The following is a 23559-nucleotide window of genomic DNA, read 5'->3' on the forward strand; positions in this document are numbered from 1 at the left end:
AACTAAACGCTAATCCAGACATTTTAAATGGAAAAATCTTCCTTGATTGGAAGTGAAACGTCTTCAAACTTGGAAAACAAAGTCCAGCGGGTTTTTTTTCTCCAACTTTTTTAACTTTTCTGGAATGACTATGACCTGGATGACTGAGAATCTTAACCAGCACATTGTGATGTTAACACTTTAAGTTTAATGTAATCACTTAAGTTATTTCATAAGTAATTAGAGTTTATTACTGTGTTATTTAGCATTTAACACATCATCTTATGGAGCAGGTTGGTGGCAGCATGATGCTGGAGCTTTCATTTACTTCAATAGTGAAATGGAAATTGTTCTAAGTGGCTGGAAAGAAATCAGTTTTAGGGGAAGCAAAACATTTTGGTCTGCAGTTCACCATCTAGAACAGCGACTTTAAACAAACCACAGAGCCACTATTTAAGAGTTTAGATGAGGCATATTCATGTGTTAGAATGATCCAAAGTCCAGACCCTAGAATCTTTGGTAAGTCTAGAAAATAGGCGTTTTCATAAATGTATTTGATCCAGTCTTAACTTGAGCTTCTTTGCAAGACGAATACATAAAATAACCAAGTGTAGTTTTGGAAAAATGTAAAAAAAATCCTCACAAAAGCAGTTAAGAAGATCTACTTACAAAAGTATTTATTTGACTGGGGAAAAGAAAATCTGGGTCATACTTTTCTTCTTTTATTTGTAAAATGTTCTTAAATTACAATCCCATTGTTGTGATGTTTCAGGCAATCTTCCCTTTTCTGTCTAATTTGTTACTTTAGTTTTAAAGCAGAGAATTGGGGAATTTAAAATAGCTGTTTATATCATTTCAATATTGTTCTTCTTGGGTTTTTATGAGAAAAAATATTCTTGGTGATTAGTTATCTGGGGGGCTCCTAATTGAAGCATTCCTGACTTAATTGGGGAAATTGGTTTCAAATCAGGGATAACATTTGCAGGATTATTCTTTTCCTATGTTCCTCTTCACATGGGAACCTAAAGGTAGATTTTCTGTATTTTCACTTTGCTTTAGCTTCAGTAACAATTTGTTCAGACATTTGGAGAATTTATGCCAGCAGGCACAATTTAGCTCTTGCGGACCTCGCTGTACTTTCCTGTGGGGGTGATGAAAGCAGATGTTGCCCTTGATGTTATGTTTACCAAAATGGGTTCCACATTTGTCTGAAAAGCACCTTTTAATGGGGACTCTGACCATCAATTAAGTCTCTCCCGTGACAAAAACTCTGCTGAAGCTGTTTTGTGGTCTTTTTTTTTTTTTTTCGTCTGGTCTAGGTGCAGAACACAGTGGGGTATGATACGTTGGGTCACTGTTTTTTCCTGGAGGACGGAATTGAACAGCGGAACACTTTCTACCACAACCTTGGCCTCCTGACTCAGCCTGGGACTCTGCTGCCAACAGACCGCAATGAGACTCTGTGCACCAGTATCAGGGATAAAGTCTACAAGGGCTACACTCCTTCACCAAGTACAGAGTGCAAGTAAGAGATTCTAACTTTGGGTTTTGCTCTTTAAAGATATGAGAAGAGACAACAAATACAGAACTTTCTGATCTGTTATCGGAGAGATATCCTTTGTTGTTTAGTTGCATGTCATAACTTGATATGAATACAGTGTGGACATGTCTTCCCTTTATTTCTCTGTTGGATCAGATCTTGCCCGTACGGAAACCATGATTAACATTCGCAAAGAGAAGGAAACAATTTCTACACCTTGGAAAACATTCCTACTCCTTGAACTTTTTCATGTCTTGTGGCAATCAAACCCCAAACTTTAAAGCATTTTATTGTTGATCTATGTTATGAGCTATAAGAGGAGACACTCAAAATTGTTTGAAAGAAAGGCATAAATGGCTTTTAGGACATTTTATTTAAAAAATCTGAAAAGTGTGGCATGCTTTTGGATTCAGGCCACATTAGCCTTTTTTGATAATTTTCTTTGCAAAAATGTTTTTAGCACAGTTCCATAGGTTGGATGTGTGTTCAGCTTCAACTAACACTCTGCTTTTAGCTAATTATTTCACCTGAGTTCTAAATACCTGAAAATGGTTGGTTAAACTGGACTTAATTTAAATACAAATGCATGTCACTCTTCTCAGACTTTTTATTATGGAAAAAAACCCCTCTTCCAATGAATCTATTTACTACTCTTTTTTTGGTTTGTTATGCAATCCCCTATAAAATATAGTGACATTTATGGTAGCAAAGTTAGATATAAAACCGTTTACAAGGTGTTTTTTATTATAAATAAATCCCTCTTTTAACATTGTCATATTCATCAGTAAGACTGTATTTAGATTTTTCTGAAAAGGAAATAAACAATTTTTTATATATATATTTTTTTTACTTCATAACGGTGAGTTTAGAGTAAAATCTGTGATCCTTCAGTCAGTGTCACTCAAAAACCGGGCAGGAAGGTGCAGACATCTTTGAGAGAAAACAGATGTTTTTATGAGATCAGGAAGGGGTGTTTTCAGTAAAAGTTGGAAGAGGCAGATACTGCTGGGATGATTTTATCAAAGGAATAACGAACTCCTCTCTCTGGGGGTTTTATATCATAACAGGAACTAGAAAATTCTCTGTGTGGAAAGAGAAAGACCTGTCTACAGGAATCTCGTCTTGGGTATTGTGAGTCTTGGCAGAGCCAGTGTTTCCATGGCTGATGTTGGAACGCTGGTTTATTGAGAGACTTTAAAACAGACTGCAAGATTCTTTGGAACTCATAAGCATATGGACTGAGATCAGCGTCTTGTATTCCTTTAGCATCCTTGCATGTGTATCATTGTGTTGTGGTGTGTGTGTGTTTTCTTTTTAGGGCAGTCTCAACATTCTGGATCGCCAACCCCAACAACAACCTGATCAGCAATGCAGCTGCTGGCTCTCAGGTAACAACAACAGATTTAACTTTGCACTTAGATGGGCGTTGTGAAATAATTAAAAAGCACCAGGAAAAAAAAACAAGTAATCAAAATGTGTTTATTTTACAAATCCCCATAAATAAAAAGAAAATGCTTCTCATCAATCCCTAATCCATTGACTTTTGCGTTCCTGAACTTTAATAGGACAGAAAATTAAAGATTATTTCGCTCGTAACTGGGTGATCATTCAATGAATCAGGGCTTAAAGAGCAATAGACTAAAGCATTAACTTTGTAAGGCAGCTCATATATGAAAGTATAGCATATAAAGAGGATGCCAGTCTTTATTTGTTTTTTTTATTGTGTTGCCAGTTTTATTTGCGGTGCAAACTTTAAACCCTTAAATGCAGCTTTTATTACTGTGGCATTAAAACAGCCCAAGAATGCCCCACTCCAAGTATCTCATTGTCTGTATGTTTCTGCTGCTGCCTGCAGAATGGTTCCCAGTAGTCGTATAAACATAGTAATTATCACCTTTTTCTCTGCTCTTCCTTCCCATCCCAGGACGCTGGAATATGGTTTGTGTTCCACAGCTCTTCCACTGGAGACTCTCATGGGCTGGTACCAGAGACCAAGGCAGAGCTCACTCCTCTTGGGATTTTTTATAACAACCGTGTGCACTCTAACTTCAAGGTACTTCTGGTATTTCTTGCCCTGCTCACACTTTATTGTGAGGCAGGCAAGCAAACCTCCAGCTCTATTTCTGCTTCTGTTTCATAGAAAAAAGAGAAAATCCCATCTTTATAGTCAATAACCGTAATTCTTTCCATAAAAACCTGCTTGTTGCCAAACTATGTGCACTGGAACACACGTGGATACCTACAGACATGTGAAGAGTGCTACAATGGGCCTCTGTTGTGTGATGACAGAAGTCAGGCAGGTGAACTGTGAGCTCTTTATCCAGGCTGACCACAGCAGCCTCCAATAGAGGAAGGAGCCCTGCGGTTAAAGAGCAAACCTCTCTTCATTCAGCTCACAGCATAACTTTCCATATGCACAAGACACCCTGTTATGAACTGCATTTGTCATATGTTATGATTTTTTTTCAATCACATGTTCAGATAAAAAAAAAATTGTAAAGACTTAATTTAAACAGTTTAGCTTATCAATTGAAGTTGTTTTGGCCAATATTACTAGTCCTTAACTTTAGTTTCAGGAAAAAATTATCATGTTATTACTGTGATCTTCTTAGGCAGGGCTGTTCATTGATAAAGGAGTGAAGACTACGAATGCCAGCGCTGCTGATCCCCGGGAATACCTCTGTCTAGACAACAGTCCAAGGTGTGTATGTCTGGGCGAGAGCATTATAGATGCTTTTTGGTTTTGACTGCAAGATAAATTAAATAACAGATTTTTTTTTTTTGTAAATGTGCACCGACAGCAAATCATGGAAGATTTCTAATTTCTGTATGTATCTTCCAATACAAATGACAGCACTTCAAGAAATACAATATAAGCCAATAAAGTATTAACAGTGGTTAGTTTAGGGGCATAGGTGATGTTTTGATGTTTGGTTTAGTGTGAAACAGGTTCTTACTATTTAAGGATAAAAAAACAGCAAAGTAAATGCATCTAATGCTGCTGGTTAGCGTTATATTTATGTCCAAGATTTCAAAATGGCAGACTATGATCATTTATTTGGGAAATGATCGAGTTTTACCTTTACCCAGACATTTCCAAAAAGGGGGCCTACATTAGCATGATGCATGAGTCACACATGTTCAATGTTTGACTCTGTTCTGCCTTCCTGTTACCTGCTGAAAATCTAACTCTCTCTCTTTCAGTTTCTGCGTTTTTATTATTAATGAGCAAAAACTGTCGATTTTCTGTTAATGTAAAAAGAAAAATCACAAATTTGCAAATGCCGTTTCCATTAAATAAAAAAATGCAATTAAATCACATAGGAATACATTTGTTTATGCAGCAACTCCTCATCATCCTCTTAGTACCGGTACTTCCTGTCGCCTTCTCAGTCTTTTTCACTGGTTGTAACATCAGGCTGATGATCATTTGACTCCTGTTATGTGAAGAAAGTGATTCCTTTGCAGTTTTGTGAAAAATTGCTACTTCCAATACAGCTCCCCCCCAAAAAACTAAACATTTGTTTATTTAATTGATGCGTTTCCTTTAAGATAATTCAATTCAATACCAAGTTGTCCAGTTTGATGGTCAATGGAAATGCAGCATCCCTCTCACTGGTCTCAATAAATCTTAGACATGTCTATTCAATAGCATCAGAAACAAGCTCCAAATTAGGCTCTTGTTGTTGGTACTACTGGGTGGAGATTGAGGTGTTGCATTCACTGATCAGAAAAATGCTGTTTTTTTTAAGCTTTCTTTTGGCCAAGCTGATCCAGATTCTGGTCACCTGCTATTTTACAGAACATCTCAAGTTTTCTTGTTGTTAATCAATGTAAACAGAAAAAAATGTGGCCACATTGGTTATTTATTTTAAAGTTTTGATTAATTGGTTGAATGTTCCACGGACTCTGTATGTAAACACATAACTTATAAATGTGCACTGTTGAATGGTCTGCGGCGTGTTATCACATGCATCAAGATGTTTAATTACACTGTGTAAACATGAAGGAATGTGCGGTTTACTAACATATTTGTTTAATGCCAGAGCTAATTAATGGTCATGAACAAAGTTATCGGTATTACTCTGATGGAGACGCACCGGGACACGGCCGTCGACTGAGAAAGATAGGTGTACGGTTTTATAGTGTGTTGGTGCATTTTAGTGGGATTCCTGTCAGGTTTGTGTTGACAGAGAAAACAAGGCTTTACAGATGGAGTTTCCACTCTGCTACCTATCCAAATACAGCCCCCAACTGGATGGGAGAAAAATCTGATGTGTCCTCTGAGACTGCTGGCTGCTGCTCTCAAATACATTCACATGGCATGTGTGCAGGAGTATGCCAAGGTTTTAAAATGTTAAAGTGGGAAACCCTTTTTTTTGACTGTTAAATAATGAAAGAGAGAAATGGGCCAACAATATTATCTTTATTATTGGTTATGATCTTTTCTTTTTGTCAGATTTCGACCCCACCAGAATGCTGACCCCAGTCAACCTCGAGTGGCCGCAGTCATTGACTCTCTGATCTCATTCAAGAACAATGACTTGGGAGCATGGATACGAGGGGGAGACATTATCATCCAGAACTCTGGGTGAGACAAATCTACGACTCTTTAACATGTTTGAAAGACGAAAATAAACGCATGCACAAGAAAAATTGTATTATGTCTAGGATGAAGGTTTTTGCTGGAACTACTATGTAAATGATTTTATTCTGTTCTACATTTTATTTAAGACACATTTATTTCGGGTTCACACAGATCCCTCTGAAATCTGATATTCTCTTTCAGACATTCTTCTCAGGAATATAACATTTTACAGTCATTAGTGGAAACTCTGTCAATTTAACGATTAATAAACTAAATATGGACCATGGCGTGTGAAAATGTGCTCTGGGTTCCTTTTTTTGAATCTAATGAATAAATAAGAAACCGCAAGATCATCATGTTTTAAGAATCAAAGCATCTGATCCAAACCTTCATTTTCACTTAATTTAAAACATGCTATTTGTTGAAGGAGGTCTAATTCTTTTTTAGCAACGGGATTGGCCTATTCTTTTAGCTGAATTGTTTAGAATCAGGTTCACTGAATCATCTCAGTTGGTTTTTACTCTGGTAAAGATATATGGATCCAAGCCCTGAACCAGCAAAGCAGTCCCAGACCATTACTCTACCATCACCATGTTTGACTGTTGCTGTGATTTTCTGCTTCTGAACGACTGTTAGAGCAAAACCAGATATAACTGGATAAACACTCTCCAAGAAATCCCTCTTCTTCCTTATTAGTTCTTTAATTTTTCACCAATGTCTTTATCGCTGTCTAGATGTGGGATTTGGGATTCATTGCAGTGATTTTTGACCTTTAATACTCTTGGAGATTAATCTAATTTTCACTCAGTTGTTTCATCATTGTTGAGTCTTGAACACTGAGCTTAGATGGGCAAAGTGTTCCTTTAGTGCTTCAATTTGGTTCTGGTTCTAAGGTTCTAACCCTGGGCTGCAAAAGTAATAACTATTGTAAATTGCTATATTTATATAATTCGATTAATGTGCCTAAGTTTCATTTTTCTCATGTCTGACCTTTAGTTCAGTTTCACTTTTTAGTTTAGTTTTTTGAGCAATGTCGATCATCTTCTACTGGGAGTCTTGTTGCAACTAAAAAAATATTGCAGAAGAATGTAAAATGCAAGTTTGTAACTCTGGGATGTGTTGGCTATCCATTATTACAGTTCTTTGTGATATAAAAACATTATATTAGAAAGGTCCACAGCTTTAACTGTGGTTCTCTGCAATCCCAAATGACAGTCCTTTTTTAAATCAGGAAATGTTACTTTTTTATTTATGTAGTTTATTGATTCTGTAGATATCAGGCCTGAGTGTTTGTGAAACTGAATCACTACATATGATTGATTTCAGTAACTTATGCTTTAAAGGGGTTAGCTTCTTTTTCATTTATGGTAGTTTTGGTTTTCCGTCAATAAAAGATCAATATAGTAACGAACAAGGTGCAGGATTTTACTTTTTTTTTATTTCAGGTGATTATTCTGAGAATCTATATATTTTATGGAATAGTTAAAGGTGTTTTTTTTTATGTTAAATATTGTTCTACCTTCTGTTCTTTATTTCTGAAAACTCCAAAATGTACCCTGTCTACTCGATGTGTAGCTTTTTTTACAGCATTTTTTCTGCATTTTTTGCAGCTTTGCAGACAATGGAGTGGGACTGTCTTTTGCCAGGTTTGTTATGAATTATTTCATTTTTTTCCTGTACGTTTCCAGATAATTTTCCTAATTTTTGCCATTTTAATCATTTACAGGTAATTATGTTTGCAGATATCTCTTTTTCTTGTTCTTCTTTATAATCTTTTTTGTTTAGAGTATAATTTGCAAGCATGTTTGAATACATCACATAATACTGCGTACTCTCTGCAGTGATGGCAGCTACCCTAAGGATGAAGGGTCCAGCCAGGAGGTGACACAGTCCCTGTTTGTTGGGGAGAGCCGAAACAGAGGCACCAACGGAGGACAGAATAAATACTGGGGGATGGGAGGAACTGACGGAAAGATGCGGACACTGCCAAGAAACAAGTAAGGTTAAGAAAAATGGGGATTAATGAAGGTAGAAGCAGAATGGTATTGAATGGGAAAACTCCTGCAGAGGCAGTCAGGTAGCTGGTAGGGTTGACTCATGTGTGCCACAGCCACTCTTCACTGTAGATCAACTTGTGAAAAGAAGTTCTGTTTGACTCATTTCCTTCTCATGATATTTTCGGCAGTTTATGAAAAGTGTGGTAACTTTTAGAACAATTAGACTTTCTCTTAAAGACAGAATTGTATTAGAGATTAACTCCTGGTCAGTGTGTTTTCTGCATGAAAAGGGTTTATATAGCAGCTTCTTTAAGCACAGACTGCCCCTTTAATTAAACCTGCATTGCAATTGTTTACTTGTGACAAATTTGGATCAAATTAATAATTTATGTAACTTAAGAGCACATTACTTTTTATAACTCTCTGTTCTTAGGATATAGAAGAACCAAATGTTCAAAAATATGTTTTTAGTTATTGGGCAAAACTGTAAATGTTTTCTGTTTGTTTAGGACATAAAGGAAATCTGTCTCCTCTTAAAGAAGAGGAGACAGATTTTTAAAGGATTCTTTAATTGTTTTAATTTACAACAAATGGTTTCTGTATTGTTTTAAACATTTAAAGAAGTCTTGGATTTGCTAAAATGAGTCATAACCCTTAAATAGTCTGAACACAGGTCTTTTTTTTGTGCCAGATCTTTGATACGTTTAATCCTCTTAAATGTCCACATTTGGTTATTATAACTATTACTAATAGTGCATGCTCCTATTTTCTTTTTAAAAATGCCCTTGCCCTTTCATTTGCTCCTTGACATATAGCTTTGGTTGCTATGATACCGTGACAAATTGACAAATCCTGTAATGCTGAGAAGTGCTGAGCCTCGGCAAAAGGAATTTGTCTGAAGCTTTAAGCTTTACTGGCAAAAACTGCAAAAGAGTTGTGTTTCTGAAACGACTTAGCAGCTTAAAAAGGTATTTTTATGAATTGTAATCCAAATGTTCAGTAAATGCTATTCACCACCAGCTTCTCCATCATTAGAAATAATTCTCAAAAAATGTTTAGGGCTCTAAATAGCTGGAAGCTGCTGTCAGTATCTGTAGAAGCGTATGAATCGTTGGAAGGAACTGATTTGGTATGATTAGGTAGCATAACGCTTACTTAAGTTATCATTTTATTATTTTCATTTTAAAGTTTTATTCTTATCTTAAATCTAACTAGAAATTAAAATTGAAGCTTTAATCTTTTCCATCTTTATATGGTTTGTCCCTGTTGATGTCCACCTCAGGACTTTCCCAATCCGAGGTTTCCAGATCTATGACGGTCCAGTGCGTGTTACCCAGAGTACGTTTCGAGGTTTCATCCCTACACTGGAGCGCTACACCAGTGCAGTTGGCTTCAACTTGAAGAACACTTGGCAGCTGACCCCACGAAACAACCTGTCCCAGCTCAGCTTCCACCCTAATGTAAGAAGATAGTATTGTTTAAACTGAACTGAGAAACTTTTTACTCTTGGCTGCTTCAGTTTTCTTCTCATCTTGCATGTCTTGTTTAGTTGGACGGCAGTGTCTGGTAGCTTTGCATTGTCTTATTATTCCTAATATGCATGTCATAAAAGATTATAATGCTCAACTTTTTACCCTTTTTCTTTCTGGGAAACAAAAAGAAATCATTTGACTCCCAATAAAACCCATTGTATCGTTTTGTTTTTCGTTAGTGTAGTTTATAGCTGTAATATAAAAAGAAAAAGTATAAATTCTGTGCCTATAGTAAAGTAATGGCGCTTTACCACTGCATTTTTAATCTTATGAGAGAATGGAGACTGGATCTCTTTTCATCATTCATTCTGGAATCTTCCTTTTGTTTTCTTTATTGTAGTCCTTTGAAATTTACAGATCTTAAAATTAAAATAGTAGAGATTTGGAACTTCTTAATCTGTGAAAAAAACAATAGTGAAACACTGCTGGCCTCTTCTGGTTGCATTGCGTATTGCAGCAGAACATCATTTGGTGTCCGTTGCTCCATTTATTTAAACTCTTGAAAACAAATAAATACATAAATTAGAAACCATCAAAAATTAAACAAAGGCTGAAAGAAACTACACAATTAGAAAACTAAAATGGAATATAAGCTATTTTTTTCTTTTGTTTTATGTGATAATTATTCCAGACTCAAAGACATTAGCACAAATTTGTTTCTCTTAAATTTTGTGGAACAATGTTCAGTCATTTAAAAGGTTTAGATTGAGGTATTATTTGTATCTTTAAGGCAGGGAAAATTCCTTTATGTAGCACATCTCCCTAGTAGGACTGTTCAAGTGTACATCATAGCAAAACACAAAAGGTGCATAGGGGAATAATTGGAAGATGATTCAAGAAGAATAAAGTGATTGATAATCACTTTAATGAAATGATTATCATCACAAATTAAAGAAAGTTTCACTTCAAATTAAAAACAAAAAACAACTAAGCTTTTAATCTTTATTTAAGCAACTTAAAAGAATGTGAAACCAAAACAGGAAATAAAATTCAGCCAGATGCCTCATTAGGATGGAGAACTGCGCTGACGTGTGCAACGAAGCCATTAGGTACCTTTTACATCTCTTCTAATATTTTCCTCAGGTGGCTCTTCGAGTGTTCTTCGGTCGTCCTGGACAGTGGTTCGATGAAAACGACCTGGATGGGGACAAGAACTCAATCTTTCATGACTTGGACGGGTCAGTAACGGGTTACAGAGATGCGTATGTCGGCAGAGCAGACAATTATCTAATCCAGCATCCCGACTGTCAGAAAATTCCCCGGTGGAATGGAGTCATCTGCAGCGGGCGCTATTCTCAGGTGGTGCATGGCAGGATCTGCGTGGTTCCCTCTTTCTCTTTACATCCTTCTGGTTTTTACTCTACAAACCTTTCTTCCTTCAGGTCTACATTCAAACATGGGGAGCCCCCAGCCTGAGTTTGTCTATCAACAGAGATGAATACCCTGACGCACCTCTGGTGCTGAGAGGGATTAACAGCCAGGGGGCGTCATCTCAACAATACCAGCCTATCCTGATGATGAGCAAGAGCTACACTATGCACTGGAATGGACCTGCGCCCAGAGAGGTCGTCCTCTCTCTCATCAATTTTGATAGGCGAGTAGATCTCATGTTTAGAACAAATGATCTTTGGTTGTTAGATTTTCATAATGTCATAATACAGCAGCCTGAAAGTATCTATAGACTTGAACTTGAACAATCCTAAACACTAAAGTATGTTTGGATGGAATTTATTTGATAAACCACGGTGGAAAAAAGGCATGATTATAAAGTGAAGGAAAAATTATTCATGGCTTTTAAAAACCTTTTTAAGAATAAAAAGTGACTAAAGGTCTGTCGTGTTTTTGTTTCAGAACCCTTTTACACTGAAACTTCTGAATAAAAACCCAAATAACCATTTCCCACCTACCGTATTAGAGCCCAGCTTTGTTTTATTACGAGTATAAATCCACCTGTGTTGTAAAGATCTCAGAAGTTTGTTAGGGGACAGGAATGGAGACATGAAGGCACCATGAAGAAAAAAAATCAGGGAGAAAGTTGTGAAATATCTCAAACTTTGAACATCTCACAGTTCAATCCTTCCTTCAAAGGTGGAATTTGTATCCTGCGGCTGCAAATCTGCTGATCCATCTGAGAAGCAGAAGAGAGTTGATACAATAATGGGTGGAGCTAAAGTTAGAGGCTTCAGAAGGCTTGAGTCTGAGGTGGTCCATCTTCCAGTGGGAGAGCGCTCCTAAACATTCAGCTGAGTTACTATTGAGCATTTAGATCAAGCTAATTCATGTTAGAATGAACAGAAGTCCAGATAGAGGTGACTTACTCACTCCAGCATGACTCAACTTTCTCTATTTGGCAAAGATGAGTGGGCATAAATGTTAGATTATAGATGTGTAAGCTCAAGCCTGCAGGGAAAGGTGAATCTAAACAGTATTGACATACAGATGATGAATTAAATGCCTGCTGCACTGTTTAAGTTCAGAAGAGTGAATAAATGAAGAATACCATACCATTGGAGATTAAGTGTTTTATATATATGTTATGACTTTCTGTATATTATTGCTTTCCAATTAAAATAAAAACATTTAAAATGAGAATATTACATCAGACCAATAAAAACATTATTACAGAAATGTTGGTTAAGTAAACGTATGTTTTCTGTCATCCTAAACATGCGTTATGTCTTCTTTCTTTCTTTAGAGATGACTGGGTTCTGGTTGGACTCTGTTACCCATCAGACACAACGTTTCAGATCATGAGTGACATCTATGACAGGCAGAGAAATACATTTGATGACATTGTTGATTATGGCCCCGTTTCCTCGCTGGCCCAGCTGAAGTCCACAGAAAGAAAGTACTTCTTTGACCAACCTGTTGGGTGAGCAAATCCAAGGACTCTATCCTTTTAGAAATGGTTTTATTATACTGCGCAAAAATTAAAATCTAAATAAGTAATTTTTTCTTGAATTGAGGAGATAAGTGAAACGCTTTGTTAATCGACATAAAATTTAACTTAAAAAAACTATTGCATTGGGTCCTAATTATTTTACTTTAAGAGTAAAAATATGCATTCCATTGGCAAATCGTCTTATTTACCTACTCTAATTAAGAGTGAATACTCTTGATTTAAGAAATGTTACTTATTTCCAGATGGTTTTTGCAGTGTAGGTCTTTAGTTAAACTTGATAGCAGTGAAAAGCCTTGACTTATATAACATGTTTCCCTTCTTAGAGCTACAGTTTACAACTATTTGCACCTTCTCTGTTACCTGATTGGGTCGGGCTGATCAAAGCGGGAGTTGTAAGCTGACCTCAGCACAGACAGCTGTTAACAATTCCATGATTTGGTTTATTGTACTTGGGCGGATGTTACCACACTGCAAAAAATAGAAACCTAAATAAGTAATTTATTTCTTAAAATAAAGGCATTTTTTCTTGAACTAATGAGGTAAGTCACACACTTTACCAATGGAACAAGACAATTTACATTAAAAATAACAAAAAACAATTGAATTGTCTTATTTTAAGTGCATCGTATCAAATTATCTTATAATAAAAGCACAAATACTAATTCCATTGGTAAATCATCTTATTTACCTACTAAATTTAAGGGGAAATAGACTTATTTTAAGAAATTTTTGCTTATTTCTAGATTGTTTTTGCAATGCACCTTAATAGGCTTTAAGGTGACGTTGACTGACACAAGCTAACATTAGCTTTCAGTGATTAAACTTGCTACCTGGATTATGTATGGCTAATACTGCATACCATTGAAGTCAGTGCTGGTACCCAGAATATGGAAGAAAGAACAGCTCCCTGTTTTAATAGGATATAAACCCAGATGTAAAGGTATACATTGCAAAAACGATCTAGAAATAAGTAAACATTTCTTAAATCAAGTGTATTTAGCCTTCATTTGAGTAGGTAAATATGATTATTTGCCAACAGAATAAGTTTTTTTTACTCTTAAAATAAGATAATTAGATAATATGCACTTGAAAGAAGACAATGCAATTGTTTGTCCTATTTGAAATGTGAATTGTCTTGTTCCATTGGCAAAGTGTCTCACTTACCTCCTCAATTCAAGAAAAAAATGCCCTTATTCTAAGAAAAAATTACTTGAGATTTAAATTTTCTGCAGTGTATCCACCTTCCTTGACTAGTTCTCTCTCATAATTCCTCTAGTTCTGATTTAGTCCAATAAGATGTCAAATTTTCCCTGTATTTCTATGCAGTTTTTTTTTCAATTTTTTGTAAATTTATATTTTTTTATTAAGCTCTGAATCTTCATGCCATTGGTTAGTCTTAGATAATCTGTTTAACTTGGATAATAAGTCCATATGATGTGATTCAAAAACTTCAGGGGGTGTCACAAGAGTAAAACTGTTATACGTAGTTATGAAAGTTAAGTTTTTGTTAACGTGTTAAAATAAAATTGTTACAAATCTGTCTTTTAACAAAGTGTGCTGTAGGTGTTGCAGCAGCTAGAGTTTAGCTAAAATGATAACCATCCATGCTAAGATTCATTATCACACTGCCAATAAAAGCTTCTCCATCTACTGCTGTGATGGGAGTTAATCAGTGATGACTGGATATTTATTGTTAAGTACTTTAAAAAAAATTAATAAATAGAAGTAAAATGCTTGAAATATGAGAAATAGTCTTAACATAAAGAATGTCTGTCTTTGAAGGGATGAAAAAGGAAATAACTTGTAAGAATTTCCTCCCTGATGATGTATAAAGATTTAACATTCATAATGACCTGTAACTTTGCTTTATTATTTTAATTAGAGTGTGGTAGATTAGTGCTTTTATATTAAATAGTACCGCATATACTTCCAGAGGAGCATGTCTTCTCGACCCCCCTAGAGAGATTTAATCTCCTCACCTTTTCACCCCCGACCCGTTGTCATGTCTGCTTGCAATATAATCAAGTGATGAAGAGGTCTGGGGAGTTGTTGATGCTTAGTTTGGGTTTTAATACAGACAGATGTTCACCTATAAAGGTCAGCTTTCTCACGGTCGCCACATCAGTTTTCATTTTAGCTGTCTCTGAGGCTCCACGTTTCTAAAAGCTTATTGAACCGTTTCTTCCTGCTGTGCTTGTGAAATAACTTACAGCTTACTGTGGTTTTACCTCCGAGCCCGGCATGGACGGGATGGCCACAGCTACTGCTCAACCAAAGGCTGCGAAAGAGTAAAAATCACAGCCACTACATCGTCCAAACAGACCTGCAACTGTACCGCTAAGGCCTATCCCAAGTACTCCAAGCCCCCCTCAGCTGTGGTGCCTCTGCCAGCTCAAAACACGCAGCTTTGCAAAGACTGTGGGGCTGAGAAGGTTTGTTTTATTGCATTTTAACATTAAGAAACAAAGCAGAACAGTTTATCATGTGTGGCGTTGTCGTTTCAGATGGTGTTTTCTAGTGAGCCTTGGATGTCCTACCTTCACACACAAGTTAAGTCTTTAAGCAGCAAAGAGAAAGGACATAATGACTCCTTTATTACTGTGAGTTTGCAGCACTCTATAAACACAGATGTTAAACGTTTTTATTAGTCCCACTTGTTAGTTTCCTCTACTGAAAATGTTTCCTGTTGCCCTTCAGGTAAATGAGGTTACCATGCAATTTTCTCAGACTGGGTTTTTCCTGGTCTCTGTGGATGCCTGTTCGGGAAAAGTCACCAAAAAAGTCTCATTTAAGAAGGTAGACACAAAGATGAAACAGTTTCTAAAAACAGGAATCCCAAAGCGGTGAGTTCATGGAAGGAGGACGATTCAGTTAACAAGCCAGAGCCCATAAAAAAGCTGTCCTAACATTTCTGCTTGTCTCCAGGTCAATAGTACTCTTAGCAACACGAGGTCAGCCTGAGGGGCTGGTGGACGTGGCTCCACTTCTGATTTCTTTTGGTTTTGCTAAAGCTGCTGATCTGCACAAAAAAGGTAAATATACTAAGTTTTTTTTTTTTTCTTTAGAGAATCGCTGATCAGAACTTGTGTTGTCTGGTTTTCGTAAAGCATTAACTTGCTAAATTTTATCTGAGCTCATTTAGATTTTTCTTTCAAATCAATATTACAAGTTGACATAAAATCAAAGTTTTGCAAATCCTTTTACTGCAATATGAGTTTTGATTGATTACGATAGAAATCTCCGCCTGCAACATTTTGGATCAGCTGAAGGCTTAACCGCAGTTTCAGGACCTCCTGATAGTGAAGCATTACATTATTTCAACCTAGAAGTAAGAAATGCATGGACTAGATTCTCAACATCTTCCCTGGACAGCATATTTCTAATTTCCCCAATTTAAATCCCCAATTGAGGATTTTGAAACCTTCAAAAACTAAAACTACGTTTACATATTTGAATAAATTCAGCATGAAAAGCTGTAAAAATCAACGTATACAAATTGTTATTAAAGGTCAACATTGTACTACTTAGTGAAGTTACGTAGTGCTGTTTGGAGATCCCTGCTACCAATACCTCCTTATCCAGTATGTCCCATAATAGCAAGAGGTTAATAGGTCCGATGGAGAAAGCATAGCAACCTATATTTGATAGGTTTAGCCTAGAGTCCTGCAACGGGTCGGGTACCCGACGGGTCACCCGCAAAAATGCTCTTTTGCGGGTGAAAAATACATAAATAAAAATAAACGGGTCGGGCGTTGGGCGGATATTATTTTTAGTGCGGGCGGGTAGTTGGTGATTTTTAATTTTTTTTTATTTTTTTATGCGTGTCTATTGTTATGGACATCAGAAATGTTATGTTAATCAGGCACTGTCTGGGGTCATCCTTGTTGTAGCTTAAAGCCCTGCCGGCAGTGTGGGCTTCCCTCTAAAAAGGCCACACTCAGAGCATACACGTCTGCTGCAGTGTTAATGGCGCTGTTCTGCAGCGCAGCGTAGTATAGCCTATTACTTGATGTGTTAACGGGTCGGGTTGCGGGTTAAATATCAACGGGTCGGGTTCGGATGTGAATTGAAGATATCCGCGGGTGACCGGTCGGGTTCGGTAGTCATCCTAACGATTCGGGCGGGTGCGGGTTGGTAAAACTGGACCCGTGCAGGACTCTAGTTTAGCCTTTATGTTACCAGCAGGAAATTGTGTTCTCTCTCAATCTCTTTCAAGAGAGAAACAGAAAAAGTTCAAAATCGTTCATTTTAAATAGACCTCCTTTTTTTTTTTTGTTCTGTATGCATTGCTTGCTCAGTGCTAAAGCCTCACTAATACTTTTAATAGATAAATTTTTTGCATTCTTGTTTTTATGTAGCATTAGATGTTTAAGCTTACAACCAGCTGTGGGGCGTTAAATTGTATACTTGTCTGATTATGGTCAGCAGCTAATTTCTCTGTGTATATTTTCTTTTCTCCCTATTGTTGTTGCTCTATGATGTTATTTCCTCTCATAACAGACAGCCTTGCAATGTGGGGATTCCTGGGTTCTTCTCCGCCTCCTTCGTGGGTTTCGCTCCAAACTGGAGAAGAGGACAACACGTTGGGGCTGCAGGAGCGCTACCTGCCCCTGGGTTTGGAGAGTTACGGCTGTTCGCCACTTGCAGCTCAAAAACGCAAAGACCTTGAGCTTCTGAAAAAAGCCACAGGACAACACTAGCCAATGTGAACACTTCAACCTGCCAAGCCAAAAAAAAAAAAACTTGCACACGAACACACAGCCAGTTGATGAATGTGAACTGCTGAACTCTTAATTTATTAACAGACAAGTATGTTTACCTGTATGGAGTGGGGAAAAGGAGTGATGATATGAGCGGGGTAAATATTTTATTATGATTTTGTTTGGAGGTGTGTTAGTATTGGCCTGTCTTGGGGCCTTTTTTTTTTCTTTTAAGTCAATGCACTTTTGTTTTATAGATCCATCAGCCAAAGCTTTAACAAGTAACAATTTCTTTTATCTTTGACCTGATGAACTAAATCGGCTTGTTATAGCCAACAATAAACTTTTATCAGCAGGTGCAAAATAAAATGGTAAATGAAAAACACCAAGGGGATTAGGTTCTCAGAAACCTAAAGGAAATTCTGCAAAAAAACTATTGTACCTGAAAGTAGACATTGATCAAACTTGAAATGTAAGTACAAAGCGATGTTAGTCCAGGTTAAAGCCTGTAGTGTAGGAAATCAAAGCCAGTGGGTTAGAGGTCCTAGCATATGACAAGACATGAAAATGAACAATGATACTCCAATCTGCAATAAGTTTTCTACCTGAATTTTAACTGGAAAACCTCTCCTGATTATTGTGCAGCTGAAAGATTTTAAGTTTTAAGCACCTTTGTTTGGATTCCTACTTGGTATTACTGGAGCTTCTTTTTCATGTTTTATTTAACCTTTCACAGTGAAAATGTCAGAAGAACTTTGCTTTATCTGCAGCACAAAAAGAGATTACTTTTCCTCATTTATTTTCTGAACAGAACTGAATGTTTTACCAGTTTTCTGCCTCATTCATTACTATTTTATGTACATAATTACCAAAACAGATTGACAAAATATAACTGAATTGTTGAAGCATACTGGGCAGCCTTAGTGAGCAGAAATGCATACAGATGTGATACCTGCTGAGTTGTATACAGCTGTACTTTAGGATGATGTATTCTTTATGGATGTGACCGACCAGGGCTTCCCCCACTGAGTGTTGAGATGTTTCTGTTCATGACTGATTGTGTGACAGTCTGAGTATAATAATAACCGTGTTGCCTTTTAACCACTGTACTGTTAGAATATAGAAGAAAAAATGGAAGATATTTCTGTTTCTAGCCTTTTGTTCAGCTGATGCGTTTAAGCTGTACGAACCAGATATTTCGTTCTGACTAAAGAAACCTTGTAAATATTATTCTGTAATTGTACTGTAGAAATGTTAAGTCATTGTTGTATTTACTGTCCTATTGCTTTTTTGGTCATCTGATGAGTTATTGTACATTTTAGAATTCGACATAAATATTCTTCCATTGTTATAAGTTTTACAGTCGAATAAAGATATGTGCCTTTTGGTAAAAGTTGATGTTTTGGTTCCATATTTTGTTAAGAGTTTGTGTTTATTTTAGTCAATATGTACTCTAAAACCTTTTGGTATTCTGAACAGCCGTCTGCCCAGGATGTTAATAGTACCTTGAAAAAAACAGCTGTACCTCATGAGCTTTGACACATTTTGTTATATTACAACCATAAAAGGGTGAAGTTTTTCATTGGGATTTTAAATAAATGACCAGAAACAAGAAGCAAATAATTTTGAATTGAAAATAAGACATAGGCTTTCAGTTTTATTTCATTTTATAAATAAGAATCATAACTAAGGCATGTCATTGTAATCCATCATCTCTGGGTCAATACTATACAGAACTATTTCTCTGTGCAATTATAGCTGCTAATGCGTTGGTCCTTTCAGTTTCCCGTTTCTGTAAACTGAAATGTTTTTAGATTATTCCAGTGTCAGATTTGAGGAGGAGTATCTGGGGATAGCAAACTTTAGTTTTGCCACAGATTCACAACTCCATCTAAATGAATGTCCAAGGCCCTATAGTTCATGCTTGTCTGATTGATTGATTTATTGATCTCACAGTGGAGAAATTGACTCGTTACATCAGATCAAATAGTCAAAGGAGAAAACTGCCAAAAGAAGAAAAAGGTGCATCAGATATATACAGTTCATCGATATATGAGAGCTTTTTTCTTTTTTTTTAATAGTAGGATCCCTATACAGGGTTATTGCACAGGGTGCTTACATGGGAATTTATGTAGATGTATATTCATATATAGAGAAACGTGTTATTGCACAGGGTTTCAAATAGTAAATTGCACATTATACATTTCACAAGTTATTGCCCTTATAGTGTCTCATTGTAGAGTCTGTTTGCAGCAGGTTAAGAAACAGGGTTTAAAAGTCTTTCACTAAAAGAGCTACTCAGCTCCTCTACAGACTGCAGAGGGTGGAAGGTCTCCATGATGGATGCACGTAAGCTTGTGCTGCAATGCAAACAGTCAGGAATAACCAGAATCCTGCTTGAAAGAAAATCACTGTGTTTAAACTTTGTTACTAGCTCAAAGACAGCTTTTTTTTGAGTCAGTTATTATTTACTATTTTTTATGTTGTATAGTGACATATTTGTTTTTGGTTAAATGTATTTTGGTGTGTGTTTTGGGACAAGTGAGGAAGTATATTAATGTAGCTGTTTCTTTTATAAGATAAGGTACATTGGATGTATTTGAGGTTTAACACTTGTTTATATATATATTGTGTGAACCTGAGAAATAATGTTTTTTCAAGCAAATGAACAAAAATAAGATATACTTTGCAATAGAACTAGACAGGGGTCACTATTCCAGAAAAGAAGTGAATAACAGAAAATAAAGAGCGACATATGGGCAGCCAGCTGTCACTTAGTGTTGAGAAGAAGTGAGGAGCTTTTTTAGATTAAAGATGCTTCTAACTGAAGCAAATGAAGTCATTATTCCTGCACATAAACAATTCACAGAAACCTGTAGCTCGTCAGCCAGTGCTTCTCTTTAGGAGGGCTCTCAGTGAATCAGTGGCTCTGATTAGTCTTCTCAGTGTGTATTATAGGCATGCTTAACATCCACCCACATTGGAGTTCCTCAGCCAATCAGTGTCACAAACGTGTATCTTAGCTCCTTGCTCCTCACTGCAGCTAAACTCTCTTCACAGAGCATAGACAGTGCATTTATTAAAAGTCATTAAAAAAAAAATACTCCCAATACTGGTGCCATTTACAAGGTTTTGTTTAGATCATAGGATTGAATTAGAGCAGAGATTGAGCCTGGCCTTCTCATCCAACATCAGTATCTGACCTTACAAAAGGTCTCCTGGAGGGAGCTCATCAAAATGCTCATAATACGTTAGTAGACACCCTGCCTACTTTTAATGAAAGGCTTAAAACGTTCCTTTTTAAAGCTTATAGTAAGAGTGGCTAAGGTTATCCTGGGCTATCTCTAGTGTTATGCTGCTATAGGCTTAGTTTCCTAGAGGACATAGGAACCTCTTTTCATCATTCTGCTTCATTCTATCTCTATTCTCCCATTCTGCAGTATTTGTTAGTTCAATCTCTGATTTTATACTCTCTTTTTCTTATCATAGTAGCTTCATCTGGTCTGTTACTGTTTGGTTGTGACACCATCCTGGAGAGAAATATCAGCTATGCTGCTGCTATCAACACCTTTGTTTATAGATGTTGGAGCTTGGACTGTTTTTCAGTGTGGTCCTGTTTCTCTGGCTGTGACTAACTGTATGTGCTCTCTTTCATCCACTGACATGGGAGCTGGTTTGGAGCTTGTCTACCTGGCTGAGTGTTACCTGGTAGGGGCCCCCTGTGGAGCTGATTGACAGTTGCCTTTTATATCTCTGTTTCCTTTTCCATCTCTGCTTCTGTCTCATTGAACCCCAGTCGGCCTCTGCAGATGGTCGTTCACACTGAGCCTGGTTCTGCTGGAGGTCTCTTCCTGGTAAAAGAGAGTTCTTTCTCCCTGCTGTCGCTACAAAACATGCTTTGTGTAAGGGATGGCTTTCGAGTCAATAAGTCGATGCAATCAGCTGGTTTTCCTTAGATAGAAAACTTGATCTTGTTGAATTGTCTCTATTGCTTTGAGATGATGTGTTATGAATTGGCTCTATATAAATAAACTTAATTTAATTGCATAAACCTTGTTGACAACCATCCTAAAGTATAACTGCAGGACCTTTATCATAATGAATCCAAAGGATTAAGATTGGGAAGTCGTCTAAGTTTATATATGAGTCAAGCCCGGTGAATAAATACTTATGGCAATATAGTGCAAATTCTTGAGGTTTGTATCTGCGCACAATGGTGAAACACCTAACAAGTGACAAAAATAACAACAGAAAAACAGAAAGCTCTATATGTGGTTGAGTGTGAAATACTTTCATAAAAATGTTTTTCTTCTAGTTCTTTTCTGTAATCTTTTGCTTCTTAATCCCCCTTTTCCCGAACTGATCCTTATGTGCTGGAATCTTCAGATGCCAGACACATTTCAAGACTGTAGTAAAGTGTTACTATTGGTGTCCTTTGATGCTCTCCTTTTTTTGCTACATAGAGAGACTGAATATACTTCTAACAGCTCAATTTAATTATGCAATACTAAGAGTTTTGAACTGTAGAAATGCATTTAGAGAAATGCCAAGGCTAAAAATATGACACTAGGGACCTGTGTGGGCAGAAGCCTTTAGCGTTTCACTGTATTAGTTATCATGGAAAGGGTATAGCTATGGCAACACGATCTGCTTTGTAAGACAGATTTTTATCTTTTTTAGTATTTTTACATAATTAATCAATATTTCATTTTCAGTGTATTTTATGCATACAATGAGAATCATCAACAACATCACACAATTGTATTTAAATAAATGAACTGGGCAGGTTGGAAAATCATTATAATTACATGTATTTAACTTTTTGTTATTAAAAATGTAGGCACCTGCCTTTAATTGGAGGGTCTGAAGAAACCACAGAAAAAAAATCACAGACAAAGAAACTATATCCTCATTGAGAAACTGTAGCCAAATTTAAAACCAAAAACCCTCTGAGTAATGTATGCATGCACAAGTACAGAGCCATGCAAAAAAAAAAAAATTCTGCTTGAATTTCATCCTGTGGTCAACTGAAAATAGTAGGACACATGCAGATCTACCAAGATATACTTATCCAATTAATTTGGTTGGAAAATACCATTTTAGCCAGAAAAGAAGCCAAAAGGAAAGTGCTAACTCAACAGCTGACCTTATCCCCACTGAGCTGCAGAGGTACACAGCTCAATTTGGACATTCTATTGGTTGTGCAAATATGATCTTTATGGACGAATGTAAAGAAGAAAGCCACTGTTGAAGAAAGCCTGCAGAAGTTTGAGTAAAATTTTTAATAAGTCATGTAATGGACACAATGGACATATGGTCAAAATCAATCTTTCTGGGATCTCTACTAAATGCTGTTCGTGGCAGAAACCAGCTCTATACATCCCATTGAATATGTCATCCACTGTGAAATATTGTTATGGCAACATTATCATGGAAACAACTATGGATGCATTTCTTTAGCATCAACAAGGAAGCTTATCAGAGAGATGGAAAGACAGATAAGGATAATAAAAACCCTAAATTTAAGATATTTTGCAAAAAAAAAAAAAAATAGACCCAAAAAATATGGGCTAATGATAGTAGAAGCCCAGTATCTTTGGGTTTTGTCTACCAGTGACAGAGGAAAGGAGTGGGAGATTGACAAACAGATAATTCAGATGCTGAACCGGTCCATTGTGGTAAAGCCACAAATAGTATCTGATTTACAGATTGTTCTATATTCCTACCCTCACCTATGGTCATAATATCTCGGTCAGACCTAAATAACACTATCCCAGACACAAGTGGACAATATGACCGGGCACTCCCTTAGAGACAGGGTGAGGGTGAGTAGAGCCACTTCTCATTGAGAGGAGTCAGCTCCAGGCATGTGTCACTGAAAGGGGGACTAGGAAATGCCCAGGCCACGCTAGTGGGACTCTGCCTTGGCTGGTCCTGGCGTGCCTCAGGCTTCCTCAAGATAAGGTTTCAGGGAAAGAGAGGTCTGGGTTTCTGCTGAGATTGCTTCCCCTGTGACCCAGTCCCAGAAAAGCAAAAGAGGACGAGTACAAGTACAAGTACTGTATGGACTAATGTTTAAGTCTCTAGATATGCAGAACATGTATAGACCTGCAGCTAGAATTGCAGAGAGGATGGTTCCATGGTACATAAACGCAGAAAAACAGAATACAAATGCATACCACACTGTTCCAGGTTATTCTTAAGTCCCAATTCATGTTATTTTGTGTTGCTGTATCACAGTAATCAGTTTGTGTTTCTAACTTGCAAATGAAATGCAAACAAAATAAGTTCAGGATGTAATGCTTTTCCAAGCTGCATACC

General features: G+C 36.8%; 1 protein-coding gene across 1 annotated transcript in view; it reads left to right on the forward strand.

The window, feature by feature from the left end:
- tmem2 (transmembrane protein 2) overlaps window positions 1–18632 on the forward strand; it is a 44206-nt gene extending 25574 nt beyond the window's left edge. Inside the window, exons 9-24 of the mRNA XM_015398922.1 lie at window positions 1299–1504; window positions 2838–2907; window positions 3444–3572; window positions 4132–4220; window positions 5979–6110; window positions 7718–7753; window positions 7949–8104; window positions 9387–9564; window positions 10720–10935; window positions 11019–11230; window positions 12332–12508; window positions 14751–14970; window positions 15043–15138; window positions 15236–15381; window positions 15464–15570; window positions 17039–18632. Of these exons, the coding sequence (XP_015254408.1) occupies window positions 1299–1504; window positions 2838–2907; window positions 3444–3572; window positions 4132–4220; window positions 5979–6110; window positions 7718–7753; window positions 7949–8104; window positions 9387–9564; window positions 10720–10935; window positions 11019–11230; window positions 12332–12508; window positions 14751–14970; window positions 15043–15138; window positions 15236–15381; window positions 15464–15570; window positions 17039–17238 (2370 nt within the window). The 3' untranslated portion in view covers window positions 17239–18632. The remainder of the gene's footprint in view (window positions 1–1298; window positions 1505–2837; window positions 2908–3443; window positions 3573–4131; window positions 4221–5978; window positions 6111–7717; window positions 7754–7948; window positions 8105–9386; window positions 9565–10719; window positions 10936–11018; window positions 11231–12331; window positions 12509–14750; window positions 14971–15042; window positions 15139–15235; window positions 15382–15463; window positions 15571–17038) is intronic.
- Window positions 18633–23559: the final 4927 nt, after the last annotated feature.

This window comes from Cyprinodon variegatus, unplaced genomic scaffold, assembly GCF_000732505.1.
Source record: "Cyprinodon variegatus isolate N-32 unplaced genomic scaffold, C_variegatus-1.0 Scaffold973, whole genome shotgun sequence".
Classification (NCBI taxonomy): domain Eukaryota; kingdom Metazoa; phylum Chordata; class Actinopteri; order Cyprinodontiformes; family Cyprinodontidae; genus Cyprinodon; species Cyprinodon variegatus.